Source organism: Ictalurus punctatus, chromosome 23 (genome assembly GCF_001660625.3).
Source record: "Ictalurus punctatus breed USDA103 chromosome 23, Coco_2.0, whole genome shotgun sequence".
NCBI classification, from domain to species: Eukaryota; Metazoa; Chordata; class Actinopteri; order Siluriformes; family Ictaluridae; genus Ictalurus; species Ictalurus punctatus.
The window spans coordinates 16875228-16893854 of NC_030438.2; the positions used below are offsets into that span (position 1 = coordinate 16875228).

Sequence of the window (18627 nt, forward strand, 5' to 3'; positions counted from 1 at the left end):
CATGGGAACATCTGGGGATCCCTCAGGAGGAGCTGAAATCTGTAGCTGGGCTGTTTTTCTTAATTTAACAATCTGGGAAAAACTTGGAGTAGGGCTGCTGGTCTTCTGAATCGAAAGGAGACAGGTGAGGTGGTTCAGGGCAGGGTTAGCTCAGTGATAAAGGCATTGGGCTACTGGTCAGAAGGATGCGAATCGTGGCGTCTGAATTGTGAGGCCAAATGAGCTAAATGTAAATAGTTATGAGGATGCCCACTGGAGGGAGATCCCAGGGAAGACCCTGCTGGAAAGGTTATACACTATATTGTATATTACTATAACAGCAAAGAGAGGGCGTTAAATCTGGAATGGGGATGTTCCAAAAGCACATATGGGTCAGGTGTCCACATACTTTTGGCATTATAGTGTACTCAGTCGGTTTGGGATCGTCTGGCGATTCCACTCTAGTAGCTGAAATCTGTGGCAGGGGACATGGAAGCCTTGGCTGACCACCTCAGCTAGACTGGCTGGGTTTCAGAGTCCTCAGAGACCCCAGGGAAGACCCAGGACCGGTTGGGGAGATTATATATAACAATTGGCTTGGAAATCTCACAAGAATCCCCTGGGATAGGCTCCAAGGTCCCTGAGATCCTGCATAGTAATGGGTAATGGATGTATGGATGGATGGGGTTTTGGTTTGCTGATCATGCCAATGGTTTGATGGATATGATTTCACCATTCTGGAAGATTGTAGTGAGCAATATTGTAGTCAGGCCTTTCTGGAAGCACTAATAAACACACTATAAATGATAATATTTCTCATAATATAACTGTCTATGACAAAAAGACGTACATTTACTTAAATTACTTGGGGGGGAAAAAAAACCCTGAACAACTGAAGAGGGGAAAAAAAGTTTATTTCCTCTGACGTATGTTTCTCTTCATTTTGCTACACCCTCCCCCTCTCCCCCCCATAACCGCTCGTCTGCTGTCGACCAATGAACGCTCACCTCTCAGGGGTTCCTATGTCGTCACTAGATTACTGACCAATAAGCTCGCGGGTTTTAGAGGCTCTAGCGCGTGGACGTTAGACTGTCGACCAATCAGCGTCCAGCTGTCAAACGTTGCTGCGTCGGTCGTCATAGATTAACGCTCTCACCATATTTAGCCAGTCAGAGCCCCCGAGGAGGCGAGCGAGTCGGTGCTTGAAAACCGGCCTGGAAAAGCAACAAAAACGGTTTCTGGACTTGACATCTTGACAACGCTCAGCGACGAGATAAAGTGTCGGGAAAAAACAACAACCTGAGACATTTTAACAGCTATTTGGTTTGTTGAGAACAGCCGCGTTTCGGATGGGAATTTCGGCTAAGCGAGCTGGCTGGCTGGCTAGCTAAGTTAGCATGGCACCAAGCTAGCTAAACTTTTAGCTACTTCGCGAGCGCAGACGCGAGTCATTCTTGTCACGAACAAATTTTTTTTTTTTTTTTTTTTTTGAATAAATAAAAAAATGTTTTCCTCTGTTTGTTGTTCTGGGTAGTTGAGCCAAATTTTCTGGACGTTAGACTATCCTCCGACAAGCTACCGTGTACAGTTAGCTAGCGCCGTCGTTCTGTCAGGGCAAGCGGTGAAGAGTGACCGAGCGTCCGTGGTCGAGTCGCGGGGAGACGGAAGAGCCCCTGACGCCCGGGGCGGCCCCTCTCGCCCCGCGAGTAACGCCATTTCTAACCGCATTTCTGGACGAGAATCTTTACAGATAGTACATTTGGGTTGTACCTGGGATTTTCCTTGGATTTTTCTCTCGGGAAACCGGAGTTTTCTTCTTCTGTGAGCCGGGGAAGGAACCGGACAGAGAGCCTCATGAATGGAAATCGGAACTTCAGGTAAATATAAATATCGGAGGCTGTCTTTAACTTTGAACACTCTGAAATAAAGTCTTTTTCTTCTCGCAACCATGCTATCATAACTAGTATACCTTTTAAAAATATTTTAAGGTGCATAGTTGGACTTTAAAATGACTCCTAACATGAAATAAAATAAAATTAAAACCTTTCAGAGTATTATGGACAGTGATACCATAGTATATCTATTTTTAAAAAATTACATTTGGACATATTTTCACTTTCTTTTTATGCTTATAGTTTTTATAGTTCTAAATAAATGATATCAGTACTGTGAAAATGATACACATTTTCTGATTACTCATGCTGTACTAATTTTGTGTTTGTCCAATTAAAAGTGTTCTCAGTATAAGCCCCGCCCACGGACATACTACCTGGTGCTTTTCGAGCTATTCCCTTTTCTAACGGTCGCTTGTTCAATTGATTCATTTGAAAGAATTTGCAAGTTGGTGGTTGTAGACCCTTTTTTTTTTTTCTTTTTTCCCTCTCAGTAGTGTTTTCCCAACTTCAAGCTGCTGGCTTTTTGTCTTTATACACTTGTCAGGGCTTCTCCATCTGTAAGAGAGAGTATTATTTTATACCAAGATTCGTCTTGGTTCACAGTCGGCGTAAGCTCCGAAAAGACGCCGAGGCGTCTCATCTCGCCGTTTACGATGTCGCGAAGGTGGTGGTGTGAAATCTTCTGCCGTCGGAGACAGCACAACGCTCTCGTTAATCAGTTCTCTGTTCTCTCCACGTTTAAGCTAGATCACTAAACTATAGTCAAGTTCAGACTTCACGAGAGGGAGGTGTAGTGTATGTTAGCTGTTTTAGCAAACCTGTGAACCACTTAACCGCGCCGTCACCGACTTCCTATTTTAAAAGGAAGTTCGTCAGCGTACCGATGTAGCTTTACTAGACTAAATACTAAAATGATGATGGAACCACTCGAGCGACAGGTAAAGGAGAGTGTCGTTTTTTTTTTTTTTTTCTTGTCGTCGTCTTCTCATCAGCTCCGTAGCAAGTCCTTCCTGAGCTTTAAACAGCGTGTAAGTCCAAGGAAGCGGGTTAATGTACCGGTTCTCCGGTCCTCGTTGATCCCTTGCTAGTCCGTGTCGTTAAGGATCGTTATGGATCTCAGAACCAGATTAAAATGTTCTGCTATGGAGCACATTTTCATCTAATTACACTTTCCTGCTCCCATCAGCATCATGATGAGTTATGAAGGTCATTGATTCCTCTTCTGTAATTGCTTCATCTTGCTTATGGTGCGAGGTGGGAATAAATCCTGATGGTTCAAAATTTATTACATGTTGTTCTTTAGTTGATAAACTTTTTTTTTTTTTTTTTTTTTTTTTTTTTTTACTCATGGTCAAATTGAAATGAATCATTTTTGTAGTGGTGATGGTAACTCTGCTTCGTGTCGGATCACGCTACACTCCTCTGTAATCCATTAATTTTCTATAACGGCGCGCTCTCGAGCATCATAACGAGTTTGTTAATAGGAAGATTAAGTTTTTTTAAAATTTATTTAAGGATACGGTTGCTCTGAGGATGATCAGCATGACCGTGGAGATCATATACCCTGTCTTGTAATGCTCACGGTGGACAGGTGGGTCTGTCCTGGCAGTTGTTGGGAAACCCCACTGGAGAGCGAACATGACTAATATTCATCAGAAATGAAAGCGGGGGGATTCCTGTTGAATCGCCTTAACCAACGCCGTCCTCGCTGTGTAGAGGAAACACCTCTGTTGCTCAGTCGTAGCAGAACCAGGGCCGAATTTCACCTTAAAGTCAACGCTGACTCTTCTCTTATCTTCGTTAACCTTCAGCGAGCGATCTGGCATCCAACCCCTAACCTATTAAGTTTGACATCACCGTCGCGTCGTGCCCACGGATTAAAGAAAAGTGCGACCGGCCCACGCATCGCTGATTCCTCAGTACGATTAGCAGGCTGTATGTGGGCTACGTGATGATTTATAAAGGAAACAGCTTTTGCACGCTTTGAAGTCATTTTGTTTTTTTATTCTTCGCAGACTAATATATTAAAGACGTCTGAATGTTCTATTAACAACGAAGTCCACCCTGAAACCTAAACGCCTTTCTTGAAATATTTCCGATGTGTTTATTGATTATGGGGCAAAAGTGATCAAGATTAGGATAAGATTTTATGTATTTATTTTTTTTTTCCACTTTTCCATGAACAGGATGGGGGTGTTTTTTTTGTTTTTTGTTTTTTTTTTCTTTTTTTTGCTCGCTGGAGATTTATCCGGCTGTGCCGAGTGCTTACCGATTTCACGCCGATAACTCTGCTAGATAGCGATCTATAAGGTGGCGAGAACTTTAAAACGAAAGTTGAAGCTCTGGAAGGTGATCTTTTTGAGCGGAGTGTAGAGACAAGGAGCCGTGAGATAGAAGAGAGAGCGCTGGACGGACTGACGGACTGCGCTACTGCGTCGTTCTCGTTACGTAGAGACGAAGCAAAGGCTAAATCCCGCTGCACAACGGTCAGCTGCTAGTCCAACAGCATTGTGGGTAACGTAGGAAACATTTTAAAATGGTGCGATCTGATTTCGATGTTGTTTAAGTTGACCCCGCCCCCCTTTAATTGCAGAATGAATCTTAAAGGCTGTGAATAATTGCAGTTATTCGTTTCGAGCGCGCGGTGCATCATTGTTTAGTGCTGGTGCGCAGCTGAACGTTAGGTGCTTTAATATCCGTAAAGTAGGCTTGGGGGGGAAAACATCGGATCAAATCTTTCACCTGTAGAAGAAGGACGTGGAACTGTGGACCTGCCAATACGATGATGATGTACATTGTCACAATGCTGATATCATAGCTGACTGAAAGACTACACACGCACACACAGAGTATGGTTAGTGAATCCGGTTGCTCAGTGTACGTTGGGAGTGGTGGTTAACGGTGCGTAAGGTGCCAGGTGTTTCCCGTCACTGAGTGTGTAGTGCAGGAGAGAGAGGGACGTTCCAGCTGTGTTACTTCATAAGGACAGTTTAACTGGTGGTGTGTGTGTTCAACGGATCTCCTGTATCTCCACGCTCACACACACACTCAGTCCTGTGCAGCTCTTTTTGTCTCTTCCTGCCTGCCCACTTCTCCTGTATGTGTGTGTGAGAGAGAGAGACATTTGATGTTTATGTTGAAGTGGTGTGAAGAAAAATTTTAAGTGGATTTCATGTCTCATTCATTCTCTCTTTCTCTCTCTCTCTCTCTCTCTCTCTCTCTCTCTCTCTCTCTCTCTCACCCCCCCTTGCATTCCATAAGCAGGCAGTATAGAGCTGATGGTTTCTAGGGCGTGTGTACGCAGTTGCGCTTTCTTTGACGGCGTCGTCTCCATGTTGAACTTCATGTCCGTCCTCAGTATAACGCTGGACGTGGTGATCTCGCTCAGTCTCGGAGCTCAGGGCCCTCTGGAGTCGACTGTTGGCCTGGGAAATGTTTCAGGCTCAGTGGCAAACAGATCTTACCGTGTGTGTGTGTGTGTGTGTGTGTGTGTGTGTGTGTGTGTGTGTGTGTGTGTGTGTGTGTCTGGAGAGAGTGAGAGAGGGGCCTCTCTACAGAGGCAACATGGAGTCAATGGACAGTTTAGAGAGGCGCTTTGTGCTCAGGAGACCGACACTAAGAGGGAAAGAGCCTGAAGGCTGACATTAGCACAAGTTTGTTGATTTTAGGTGATCAAGGTTTTTTTTTTTTCTCTCCCCCCCTCCCTTCTTACTCCTCATTTCATCTTCATGCCTTTCTGATTCCCTTCCATGACCAGCTGTAGTGCATATTTTATATATTTTCTCTCTCTCTCTCTCTCTCTCTCTCTCTCTCTCTCAGCTGTAGTATCGTGATATGTCTATAACAGAGAGGCTCATTCACCGTCCCTGGCCCAGAATGGAGCTCATTCATATGGTCAAGCGCAGGGACACGCACCACTTTTTCTCAGCGCCGTCTGACGTGCCAAACGTCGTTGTGCCGAACCCTCACCTCACGTTCATCGTGCCAGTCAGACTGAATGCAAATAATTTTAAAAAAAATTTAATTTGCAAAAATTTGAACCCTGCGAACTCTGAATGCATGACGCGATTAGAAAACACGAAGAGCGCTCTTCTTTCTAGAGGAAAACAAAAAAAAAAACGCATTTATTTTCCCTACGAACTCTCATACCCTTTAATAGTGCGATTAAGATGACGCTAATCAACCACAAGGGCTGGCCGATATATCGATTATAATATCAGTATTGCGATAAACGATCATGCGATACTTTTCTGAGATATCATTGATCATAAATTAAGTTATGTTTTATCGAATGGATGCCATTGATTTGATGTAATATATATTATATCCATCCATTATGTATACAACAGTGGCGACGTCTGCTTTTCCAGAACAGACCTGGAGCATCCGCCGCTCGTCTCTGTGAGTGTGAATGAAAGCTGGATTATTGTGTTACGACTCTAATCATGTTGTTCGGTCTGTTGCATTGTGTTTCATGTTGTGGAGCTCATATGGACCTCTAGTGTGGAGGAGAAAAAAAAGAGAAGTCCCGGCTTCGTCTCGTTCTCTGAAAGTCGTTAAAGGTTCAGCGTTGTGTTTGTAAAACATTGTTTTGTGGGTGTTGTGGGCAACAGGAAGTTGAAATTAGGCAGGTTTTTTTTTTTTTTTTGTTTTTTTTTGTAGAAACGCGTGGGACTCTGAGCTCCACAGAGGCACGGTGATTGATGCGATCTGTTTTTTTTTTCTAGAGATCTTTTTCTCCTCCTCTTGCGTGGCCCTGATTCTCGAGGCTGCTTTTTCGTGGAAGATCTGATGACGCCATTCTCCGGCAACTCTTTTGTGTGTGTGCGCGTGCGTGAATGAAAATGAGAATGAGGTGGTAGTGAGTAGGTGAGCGTGGGAGAACAAACTTCACCTCAGGATTAAAGGCAGTGGAGTGGTGCGTATACCAGTGAGCGCGCGTGTGTGTGTGTGTGTGTGTGTGTGTGTGTGTGTGTGTGTGTGTGTTTCTGAGAGTTTATCTGATGACTCATGAGCGGAGCACTGAGTTTACGTGGTCGGGCGAATGGAAGATAAAAAGGTCCATGGCAACCTCCACCACCTTTTCCCCCTCGTTCGTTTCGCGTCACCGTACCGAAACAACACGCTGTTTATATTTAATATGCGAGTGGGGACAGTAAGTCACTTTTGTTTACAGACTATAGCAGACAGAGATGTCCGAGGAGCAACGTATTACTGATGTAGTATTTTATCCTCAGTTGTGATCAGGACAGATCATGAATTCATTAACTAGCCAGTATCACCCTGCGAGTGGAAGCTCTAAAGTGCTCCCTGGTTCTGTTTAATCGAATAATACGTTAACGAGAGTCTGTTAATAAAGTGCATTTAATACAGGTTATACCAGGGGTGAGGTTGAATTCTCGAATGGTCAGAAGATATGAATTCTCATACAACAGCATGACTTCATGATGACATGAACGATAGGTTATTCATGCACTCGTTCTAATAGGTTATTGTTTCTATAGTAACCGCTCATACACAGGGACTTCCAGAGTGGACGTGCCGCATGAGCTAAAATATATTTTTATTTATTTATTTATTTATTTATTTTTTAAGAAACACATTTTGTTTAGCAAAGTAAACCGTCATCTTTAATGTGGTAAAAATCGTTGAATTTTTATATATATATATATATATATATATATATATATATATATATATATATATATATATATAATGTGTATATATATATATATATATATATATATATATATATATATATATATATATACATATACATTATATATATATATATATATATATATACATATACATTATATATATATATATATATATATATACATATACATTATATATATATATATAATGTATATGTATATATATATATATATATATATATATATATATATATATATATATATATATATAATGTATATGTATATATATATATATATATATATATATAATGTATATGTATATATATATATATATATATATATATAATGTATATGTATATATATATATATATATACATATACATTATATATATATATATATATATATATACATATACATTATATATATATATATATATATATATATACATATACATTATATATATATATATAATGTATATGTATATATATATATATATATATATATATATATATATATATATATATATATATATATATATATATATATAATGTATATGTATATGTCTCCTTAAAAGTCCTTAAAGCGCGTCATCTCGTAGAAGCAAAATATAAATAAAATTGTACCCAAAATATAGGATAACTAAAAATAAAAAATTCCATTCACCAAATGAAAACAATTCATGCATATGCAGAAAAGGCAATAACCGTGTTTACAGGAGGAGAGACGCAGACAAATCACCCAGTAGAGCGGTGACACAGGGATGATGTCATACCAGAACCCGGAAGTTAACATCACGCCGGTTCCCTCAACAAAAACCCAATAGGATTTTCACATTGGCTTTTGGATTATTGCAAAATAGAAAATGAACACAACTTTTTATGAAGTTTAAAGCCTAAGTACAATCCTCAGAAACAAACCGCTAACAATATGTTCTAAACGAAATACACCACGGTCGCTCGACTTCAGCGTCACCATCACGGAGCTTCTGATAACTTTCCCAAACTTGATTTAAAACGTTTTCCATTATACAGATTTACTCTTGCGTTTTATTTATTTTTTTGGCAATTGTGCACAGCACACCTGAACCAGTTTATCTGCAAAGACTTTTCGTGTTCGGAGTGAGGACGTTTTAATGTCCACGACAACATCTGTAGTCTGATTTCGCAACGCACTTCCGAGTTTTTTAGGGACTTTCTACATGTGCATTTGTTATGATTTCTGTCCTGTCTCCGCCCCTGTATCGTCATCGGTTGTTCTCTTATGCGTCATCATTAGTCTCAGCTGTTTTGTCATCACAATTAATTGCGTTCGTCATTTAAACCCCTCACGTCTCATCGTTCCGACGTGAAGTATTGGGTGAGTATTCCGTGTACCAAGCATTTGTTCATAGTTTCACGTCTCATGGTTTTGATCTTATTCTCAGCCTCGACGTTTGATCCTTGTTTAGTCTTGTTTATGCCCGTTTGCCGATCGCCTGACCTTCGGCCCGTTTTTGACCGCGCTATTGTCTCACGTTTTGGATCTGTCTGCCTCTCTTCAATAAAGCTCTTATCTGCACTTGCATCCGTCCTAAACCCTCATTACGCGACAGTTAGCAAGCGCCTTTTTCAATACATGTAAAAGCTGCTTCTTCTTTTTTTTTAAAATTGAGTGGGCTTTTTCTGCTGTCTTTTATGTAGTAGAATAAAACGTGGAAAATATTTTGAGCTCGTGTTCACCACAGACGTTATTTCAGGCTTTTTACCAAAATCCGAATTAAAAAAAACAAAACAAAAAAACCCCCATTGATTTGGGACGATGGAACTGAATGGAGAAAATCCTAACTCGTTTCCGGGTTTTCTCGTACAAAATGACGTCATCCCCGTGCCGCTCTGGTGATTGGCTGTAAGTTTATGAAGCGCTTGATTTTAATATGCAGCGGAGTTTCCTATGAGCGAAGGACGAACTTTAAACGCCAGTATCGCAGTTGATTGTGTTCATGTAATCGTGGGCGGTCAAAATCATAATCGAGATCAATGTTCAATTAATTGTGCAGCCCTAACTTTACGATTTCTCAGTAAAATGAGAGAGAGAGAGAGAGAGAGAGAGAGAGAGCTGTGGTATAAGAGGAAGGACGCACTCCAGACCATGCAGTTATATGAAATTAATGCACTGGCTTGTGATTGGAGTGGGTTATTCTCATATAACCGCACTGTCTGGAGCGTGCTATTCTTTATCTAATTTGGATTTATGATTGTCATCCTCTTCTAACAAAGTTTCTAGTGTAGACATCGTGTTTGGGCTTTCAACAACAACAGCAACAAAAAAATCATCAAGTCGTTGGCCAATGTTTTGGATATGTTCTGTCCTCGCAACAAAGGTAGTCTTCAAGTCTGGCTCGAATCTTTATATCTTCTCGACTTGTTTCAGTAAGCAGCGGCGTTACACGAAGGCTTTCGCTGCACTTTATCTTGCTCGGTTTTACGTCTTCGCGCACGCCTGCTGAAATAACGATCGTTTTGATCATCAATTGATCTATGGATATATCGATCTATTACACCAACTCTTGTTTCGCGAAAGTCAGTAAGGAATAAACCTTCATGGTTAGACAACTATTACAATATTGGGAAAGAAGGTGATCTCAGCAAATCCTTCGTTAGTGAGCATTCCATTCTGTGTCTGCCTCTGAATAGTGTGTGTGTGTGTGTGTGTGTGTGTGTGGCCTGCTTGAAGCATTCTGATCATTTCCATCACAATTGGTCTGGAAATTCAGACTCTTTCTGCGGTAAGACAGACGGGATCTGCAGCGTGACCCGTGTCTGCAGGAGACGACCCGCTCCAGCTCTGGATTTGGACTTAAGCTGAGATCAGGAATAATGACTGGTAAAAGCACAAAACCCCTCGTGTGATCAGCGAGCCATTTTTAACTCAACACTTCTAGTAACCATGGAGCGACGTGTGCTTTGGAGATGTGTTCCGATTTATGTTGGTACGGTTTACGTCGCCTACATACCTTCTTAAAAGTAGTGCGATCCTGCAAGTCGATTAACGTGGCCATTATTATTCCATGTAAAGCCTCACATGTATATACAGTCGTGAAAAAATAAGTACATGTATTATGTCAATTGTTCCATTTGATTGTGTATCACCATTATCAATAGGCGCGGTTTCAAATAGAATCACGTTTGCTTTATCCAAAAAAAAACAAAACAACCCAACCATTTCTGTAGGGTGTACTTACTTTTTCACATGACTGTATCTATATTCATCTATACCACAATGATTATTTTATATAAATAAATTTGGGGTATTATAATGTCTTGTACCACAGCATGGTGGAATGCTGGAATCTGATTGGTCAGAAGGTGTGCCTTATTTTAGTGAGCTTTTTCAGAATTAGTGTAAAAGGACTAGATGGAAAACCCCATGTAGATCATCCTTGTTTGTCCCCCACCCCAATTCAAGACTTGAGTGTTAGCTTGGGGACGTTGGACTTGTTTAGGGCATGAGGTTGAAATGACTCAATTTGGGGAAAGTGATTTGACTGCAGCTCTCAATGAATATGAATATGCTAATTAGTTATATTACATAGGTCTATATGTCAAAACAAAACCAGATTAACCCCCCCCAAAACTTCTTATTTATTTCATTGGGATTTTAAAATAATATCATCATTAAGGTTGTCATAACCGAGTCGAAGCAAGTGTGTTTTAAAACTCGAGTGTGTCGGGACAATATTCTGAAGAATTAACCAAATTTTCTGTTTAAAATGCGTCAGGAAATTGTATTAAAGTACTTCTTAAAATTTATTCTTCGGGTGCGTCTCAATCCGCTCCCTAGGGCGTGGATTAGTATATAGTGTACACAAGTTCGGACACTGGTAAAGACCCTCGCTCACAACACGTTGGGACGCTGATGAATCGATTTCTGGCGACATGACTACGTAGTTGCGTTGTAAAACATCACCACTGGCATTAATCAACAGGCAGGACCGATATCTTTCTGACGTGGATTTTTATTATTATTTTTTTTAAATAATCGTTAAACACTTAAAAGATGTTCGACTCCAGCAAATCGTATCTGGAACAGCAAATAAAGTTCACGTAAGCAATCATGCGAGAGCTACGGCAACGATAACGAGCCCCCTACGTTTGTAGAGGAAGTCGACTGAGAGTTCATCGACAAATTAGTGCATTCATAAAGTAGGCCCCTTCATATTATCCTTATTTTATGTCACAGCATTTCTCTAAAACAAATTGATTTCCTCTGCCGAAGCTACTCCATGGTTCTCACACAAGTTTTGTACTCCAGTATCACGTTTGCATGAATATTCACGCCTTTTCTTATGACTGTGAACGTGAAACCCTTTTCCGTTGATCGAGCTTGAGACGCCAAGTTGAATTCTGATCGTGGGTGGCACTCGGTCATGGAGCCGTTCCAGGTGGTCTGGACCCAGAGTCCGAGTCTGACTCTGGCAGCTCCAACCGTTTAACAACCAAGTTTAGGCACAGTAGAATGGCTAGAAGGAGGACACTCGTCGATTTACATCTTGCGGATGTTGGGTGTTGCTCATCGCCTGGCCAGTTCTTTTCCTACAGTGAAGCATCATGAGAGGCTTGTCGGGTTCAAGGGAGGAAAGATCGAAGTAAAACGTTGACAAATTTACCGAGCAAAACCTGCTTAAGAGCAAATTGGGGTGAAGTTTGAAAGTGTTCCAGAAGTGAAGAACTGGCTTTGAGGCGAGTCTGAGAATGTGTCGGAGAGGTACAGGCTGAGCCCAAATCTCCAGACCTGAAAACAGCAGTACAGCGATGTAGACGCGCCAAGAAAACGTACGACTCAATTCTTTATTTGTTTGTGGAGTGCCACTACTTCCTGCGAAGTGCATTATTTTCGTATTACAGCACACCACGCCGCGTGTTATTCTACGTATACCACAGCGATTAGCCAATGATAACATTTAATTTAGTAATGTACGAAATGTCACGTTTCTTCTGCTTAGATTTAGTGTTGTGGAATGTCCAAGAGACAAGTTAGTTCCTGTTCTCATTTATGCTATAGCTTCTATAAACAATCATTCTTTCACCAGTCTTGCTTTCTCTCTCTCGCTCTCGCTCTCTCTCTCGCTCTCGCTCTCGCTCGCTCTCTCGCTCTCGCGCTTTCTCTCGCGCTCTCAAAAAAAAAAAAAGCAGCTTGTCCTTCTACTGAGAAACCACAAAGTGTAGACTCCTCTGTCCTGAAGACTTTCCTGTGCTGATAAACTTCGCAAAGCACCGTGACTGTTACAAAGCGCTTGCAGTCGGGACTCTTCCCTAAATGTCAACAAAAAAACTGTCACCATGATTATACGTTTTACTTTAGTAAACAACAACAACGCGTTGTTTAAATCTGCCGTACAATTCCCCGTGTCTGAGCTGTTACTATACAGCGTGTCCCAACAGTCTCCATACGTAGCGGACTGTGTTTACCAGCACCACATCGGTTGTGTCTTTATCAGTAGTTTGTGTTAGTCGACTTATTTTCTTTGTAACACTTCCGGTTTGTTTTGAGTATGTTAATACGTTTAGCAACGTGTGTGTGTGTGTGTGTGTGTGTGTGTGTGTGTGTGTGTGAGATCTGCTAGTCATGTTTCCTGTTAAAGTCCATCGCAACCTTGTCACAGCTTCCCGATCCAGCCATGAGAATGATTTTCGATACGTTCTACTTTTGTCAAAGGCGTTCTTAAAGGCTGTCTGTCAAAAACGTATATAATATAAATTAAGGACGAAAAACATTGAGTGACATTTTGTTTAAAAGTGTTCATTTTCCTTTTGTGTGAAGCCACTTGGGACACACTGTAAAAACAATGATGTGTTCGAACGAGCGAATTAATATTAACCTATTGTTCATGTTACAGCCTTCTGCTGCACACCTTCTGACCAATCACATTCCAGCATTCAACCGCACTGTGGTATCATTTTATTTATATATATATATATATATATATATATATATATATATATATATATATATATATGGCTGCAACAGCTAATCAATAAACTCACTAATAATCGATAATTAAAATAATGTGGATAAAGCGCTTTTAAAAAAAAATACAGAAAATAAAAATTGGCCTTTTTAATCCAATTTAATCGATTATCAAATTAACCATTAGTTGCAGCTGTAAGAATATATGAAATATTATTACGTTGTCTTTATTTCCTCCCATACTGTACAGCTGTAACAGATCCACATGCCTTGTTTATGCCTCACTCCGCAGTCACTCAGTGGCGGCTTTTTGATTCTTAGTTGTTTTGGATGTGACTGCGCTCTCCTGAGGGAGAGACCCAAATCGGGCCTCTGAAATAGGGGATATGAGTCAGGAATGAATCACACACACACACACACACACACACACACACACACACACACACACACACATGCACTCAGTCTGACTTTCATTTTGTCATGTTTCAGGAGAATGGTTTCTACACCCTCCTCCCCTGCCTCACCCACCTTTGAACGGTACTAGGGATGTTACTATTTACCAGATTGACGTGGCGGAGGTGTGACGTGCGTCTGTGACGGCACGTTTTCTTTCTTCCACGTTCTGATTTCTGTTGCGGAAATCCGAGAGTAAACCACATCCGTTACCTGTCAGTAAGCTTACTAAACTAAGAGTCGGGTAAGCAGGTAGGCAGCAGGTTTGGGTTTTTTTTTATTTTAATAGCATGTCTGGACATGAGGTGTTATTTTAAAATAACCTACGAGAGGGGATTTGTGTGAGCTAACTCTGAGACATCCAGTACGCGTGGGCAGCCACGTACACGTGGCTGGCACCTTGTGCTGTAAATGTCGCTAGTCGCCCAGTTCCTCGGGCCACGGTGTTCTTTCCCCTTTCCCTCACAGCGAGATTCTGTTTTATTTATTTATTTATTTATTATTTTTTTTCTTCTTTTTTTTCTTTTTTCCACACGCCCGTGGAGTTCAGAGAAGCTTTTGATGAAGCAAAAAGCTGCCGTCGATGTTGTGGGTAATTTAGCGTCAGGAAACCATTAGCAGCTGTTGCGGAGCTGGCTCAGTCTGGAGGAGTACATCCAGTTATGCATTTTTTTTTTTACATTTTTTTTTCCCAAGTGATAGCAATTCTGAGAATTGAATTTCGAGTAACTGCTGCATAAAAGTGCCACAAAGCACCAAACAGATGTTTTCATGGAAGTGTCAACAAGAGCAACGGTGTAGGGACGGTATAGGGTGGTGTAGGGCGATTCCGACACTTACGTGAACTCCCGTACAGGTTTAAAGTGCACACGCCTGAGATCAGCGAGAGAGTTTGCGTATCGTAGTCATTAGGGCTGAGCGATAAGACGATATAATGTAGTTATCGTGACAAATTACGTTATGAATAAACCACGAATACACAAAGTGAAATGTTTTATAATTGAAGTATCCCCCCCCCCCCCATGTTTTGTGGTGACGTTGACCTTTACATGGAATTGCCCCAATTGATCAGCCCGTGTCTAGTGTACAAACCCTTCATGTTTCACCGAATTGCATCATGCAGTAACAAGTTGAATTCTTCATTCTGGTTTAGTCAGAGGGTGAGGATGAATTTTCTTTTAACAGCAGCTTTTCTATTACGCTAATGTGCTCATTCTGATACGTTACTGTTTCTCTAGTAACAACTAGGCTTGCTGCTATAGACTGTGTTCCCGGAGTTACTGGCGTTGGGGCCGCACACCGATTTACATCACGTGCCCATCGTGGCACCGCACCCCCCACCGTCGGTTTACTTTTTTATAGTAATAAAAATCATTTCGTTCAGTTAGAGAACGGACGCTACGATTATAAACCGAACAAGTCTGCTCAATTCGGCACGGGCCGAACCGAACGACTCCGAGTCGCAGCACAGATCAGCAGGAGTCAGACTTCATTTATCCTGGGACGAGAGCGAGCCGAGCTGACCGACAAGGCGATGGCGGAAGATTTTTTTTCAAAGGTTCTGTGTTTTAATAAAAGCGAGTTTGTCATTGTACTGTGGTGTTGTTGTTGTTGTTGTGTTTTTCATTTAGAAGAATAATGAACCCACCATTCAAGCAACTGCTGCACCGAATCGCCGCTAATCCGAAAGCGAAACGTTTATAGCTGTTATAACATAAGTGTTAACAGGAACTAACTTGTTTAGTGTACGTTCCAGAACATTGAATGTAACTGGATACATGCATGGGTAAAAAGTATGACATTCTTTAAAAAAAAAAAATCACTTTCAGAACAAAACGCTTCAAAACATGCTGTTATTGGAAAATAATCAACTTCCGGGTGGTGAGAGTAATACCCCTCCATCATTGGTAATTTTCCAATAGCAGCAAATCTTACACGTTATGTGTTGGACTCCACGAGTGATTGCGTATGATGTACTATATCTGATTTCTTATTTGAATAGACGGTGTCATGTCTAAGCTTGTATCATGCCAAGGAGATCTTAGCAGATACTGACCCTCTCTCCTCCTCTTTTAATTTATTTATTTATTTTTCATTTCATTTCATTTCATTTATTTATTTGGTCGTCTCTTTCTGCAGGAGTCGTTGGGGCCCAGTCCCTGTTCTCCATGCCCCGGAGGCCTGGCTATGGCACCATGGGGAAGCCCATCAAGCTGCTGGCCAACTGCTTCCAGGTGGAGATCCCCAAGATGGACGTCTACCTCTACGAGGTGGACATTAAACCTGAGAAGTGCCCACGCAGAGTCAACAGGTATGCGGCGTGTCTCTTTTGCCCGTTAGTCCAAAACGGCGATTAGACAACTCGACGTTATGTTTCGTTTCGTTTATTAACATCGTGATCTCTGAAATGATGGAGTGGAGAATTAAAGGATACTTCTGTGCCCAGTTAACTTTAAAAATACGCTAATTTCACTTCGCTAATCAGTCCAGAGAGGCTAAATAAAATTGATGCAACTTTCTCTGTGTGCTGCGTTCAGGTAATTCGTTAACATATACGCACTTGTTGCCACAAGCAGCAACAACTGAGGATCTTCTGCAGAAACCATAAAGTTTCATGTGGTTTTTAAAAAAAATTTTAAAAAAGAAAGAAAAAAAACTTTCATAATGTTCAGCATTTTTCATACACTCGGTTTGATCTGAAACACTTTTGCTGGGTCTACAGACGCTGGATGCCATTTTCTAACTGAAAAAAGATGCATATGCTTGTCTGTAATTATGCTTTTCCTAACAAGAAGATTATGTATTCATTAATATTATTATCTGGTGGTGGTTGTTCCCTCACAGTTGGAAGCAGTTGGCTGTTGTAGTTAATACAACATTTCATTTTTTTTCCCTCTATTTTGTCTGTGTCTATAGAGAGGTGGTGGACTCCATGGTGCAGCACTTTAAGGTGACCATCTTCGGGGATCGCCGGCCGGTCTATGATGGAAAGAGAAGCCTCTACACAGCAAACCCGCTTCCAGTGGCCCCCGCAGGGGTAAGATTGGGTTCAAAACCGGTCCTTCATAAATCAACACAACATTCTTATGAGTTAGTTTTGAGTGACGGACCACACCCACTTGACTGGGCCTGACGGGTAGAGACCGAGAGAAACTCGCAGTGCTACGGGACATTTATTAGATTATTAGACTCCGTTTACATTACAGTTGTACGCCACCTCTCGTCACCTGTAGAATTCTTCATGCTCCAAAAAAAAAAAAAAAAAAAGTGTTAAAATTCACCACTTTCTGTCACAGGTGGATTTGGACGTCACGCTGCCGGGAGAAGGGGGTAAAGACCGGCCTTTTAAAGTCACCATTAAGTTTGTGTCTCTGGTCAGCTGGCATCTGCTGCATGAGGTGCTGACCGGACGCAGCATGCCCGAGCCTCTGGAGCTGGACAAGCCCATCAGCACCAACCCGGTGCACGCGGTGGACGTTGTGCTCAGGCACCTGCCCTCCATGAAGTAAGAGAACAAACCTGCTCACACGTTCTTTACTCCTCTGATTCATGATGTGGCACGTTTCTCTCTACCTCTCTCCCCCTCTCTTTTGCTCCCTCTGTCTCCCCCTCTCCCTCTACCCCCCCCCCCCCCCCCCCCACCCCTCTCTCTCTCTTTTTCTCTCTCTCTCTCTCTCTCTCTCGCTCTCGCTCTCTCGCTCTCTCTCTCTGTGGACTCGCACACAGAGCTTGGTACAGCAGGCATTACCTGTTACACCTGCCGTTTCTCATTTGCATGGAAGGTACGTAAAGCAGCGGGGTTATTAGTCATCATACTTCCATAGTTTCACATTGACTTTCCTATGAAACCGAGGCAAGCTCGTTTGGCCGGTCGGTTTCACAAAACCGCAGGCTACAGAGAGAAATCTTTTGAGAGTCTTTGCGGGTTTTTGATTAGTAGGAAATGCCCGTCTTGTATTTATGAAACCAGCCCATTACAGTGGCAATACTTGTCTAGGCAGATGTAGTGGAATTTACACCTAGAGAATTCCTGCATTCCTCCAAGCGTGTCTGTTTTCACACGGGACACGAAAAAACACACCTTCAAATTAGTTTCTTTACGCCAGCTTTGTTTCTGCACTGTGCAAGCAGTTCTCTCTGTTGTACACCGAAAATATGCGCAAAGGTGATGTACACTACCGGTCAAAAGTTTAGAAACACTTTATTTTAATCACTCCCCCCCCCATTTTAGAATAATAATAATAATAAAGTCATCAAAACTCTGGAATAACACAAATGGAACTATGGGAATTATGTTGTGATTAAAAACCCACAATAAATCAAAATAATTGAATATTTTAGCATCTTCAAAGTAGACGCCCTTTTTGCAGAGAATTTCCAGAAATGTATTCTTGGCGTTTTCTCGACCGATTTCTTGAGGAATTTCCCTGAGATGCTTTTTAAACAGTATTAAAGGAGTTCCCACCTACGCCGGACTCTCATCGGCTGCTTTTCCGAATGTTTCGCCCCGAGTCTTCCATTTAAAAAATAATAATAATAATAATAATAATAATAATAATAATTTTTGTAAATAAAATTTGTTTTCTAATGAAAGAAATGAATGTCTGCGCCGTTATATTTTTGTCTACGACACCGATTTCAAACATTTAACCACACACCTTCAGATCAAAAGGTGTTTTTACGATTGTGAGAAACA

General features: G+C 41.4%; 1 protein-coding gene across 2 annotated transcripts in view; it reads left to right on the forward strand.

Annotated features, from left to right (window-relative positions):
- Nucleotides 1-1127: 1127 nt before the first annotated feature.
- LOC108256366 (protein argonaute-3) overlaps nucleotides 1128-18627 on the forward strand; it is a 43060-nt gene continuing 25560 nt past the window's right edge. Inside the window, exons 1-4 of one of the 2 annotated variants that reach the window (XM_053675028.1) lie at nucleotides 1128-1856; nucleotides 16071-16242; nucleotides 16848-16968; nucleotides 17228-17436. In XM_053675028.1, coding sequence (XP_053531003.1) covers nucleotides 1838-1856; nucleotides 16071-16242; nucleotides 16848-16968; nucleotides 17228-17436 — 521 coding nt within the window. In that variant the 5' untranslated portion in view covers nucleotides 1128-1837. The remainder of the gene's footprint in view (nucleotides 1857-16070; nucleotides 16243-16847; nucleotides 16969-17227; nucleotides 17437-18627) is intronic. The other variant, XM_053675029.1, reaches the window with a different exon arrangement.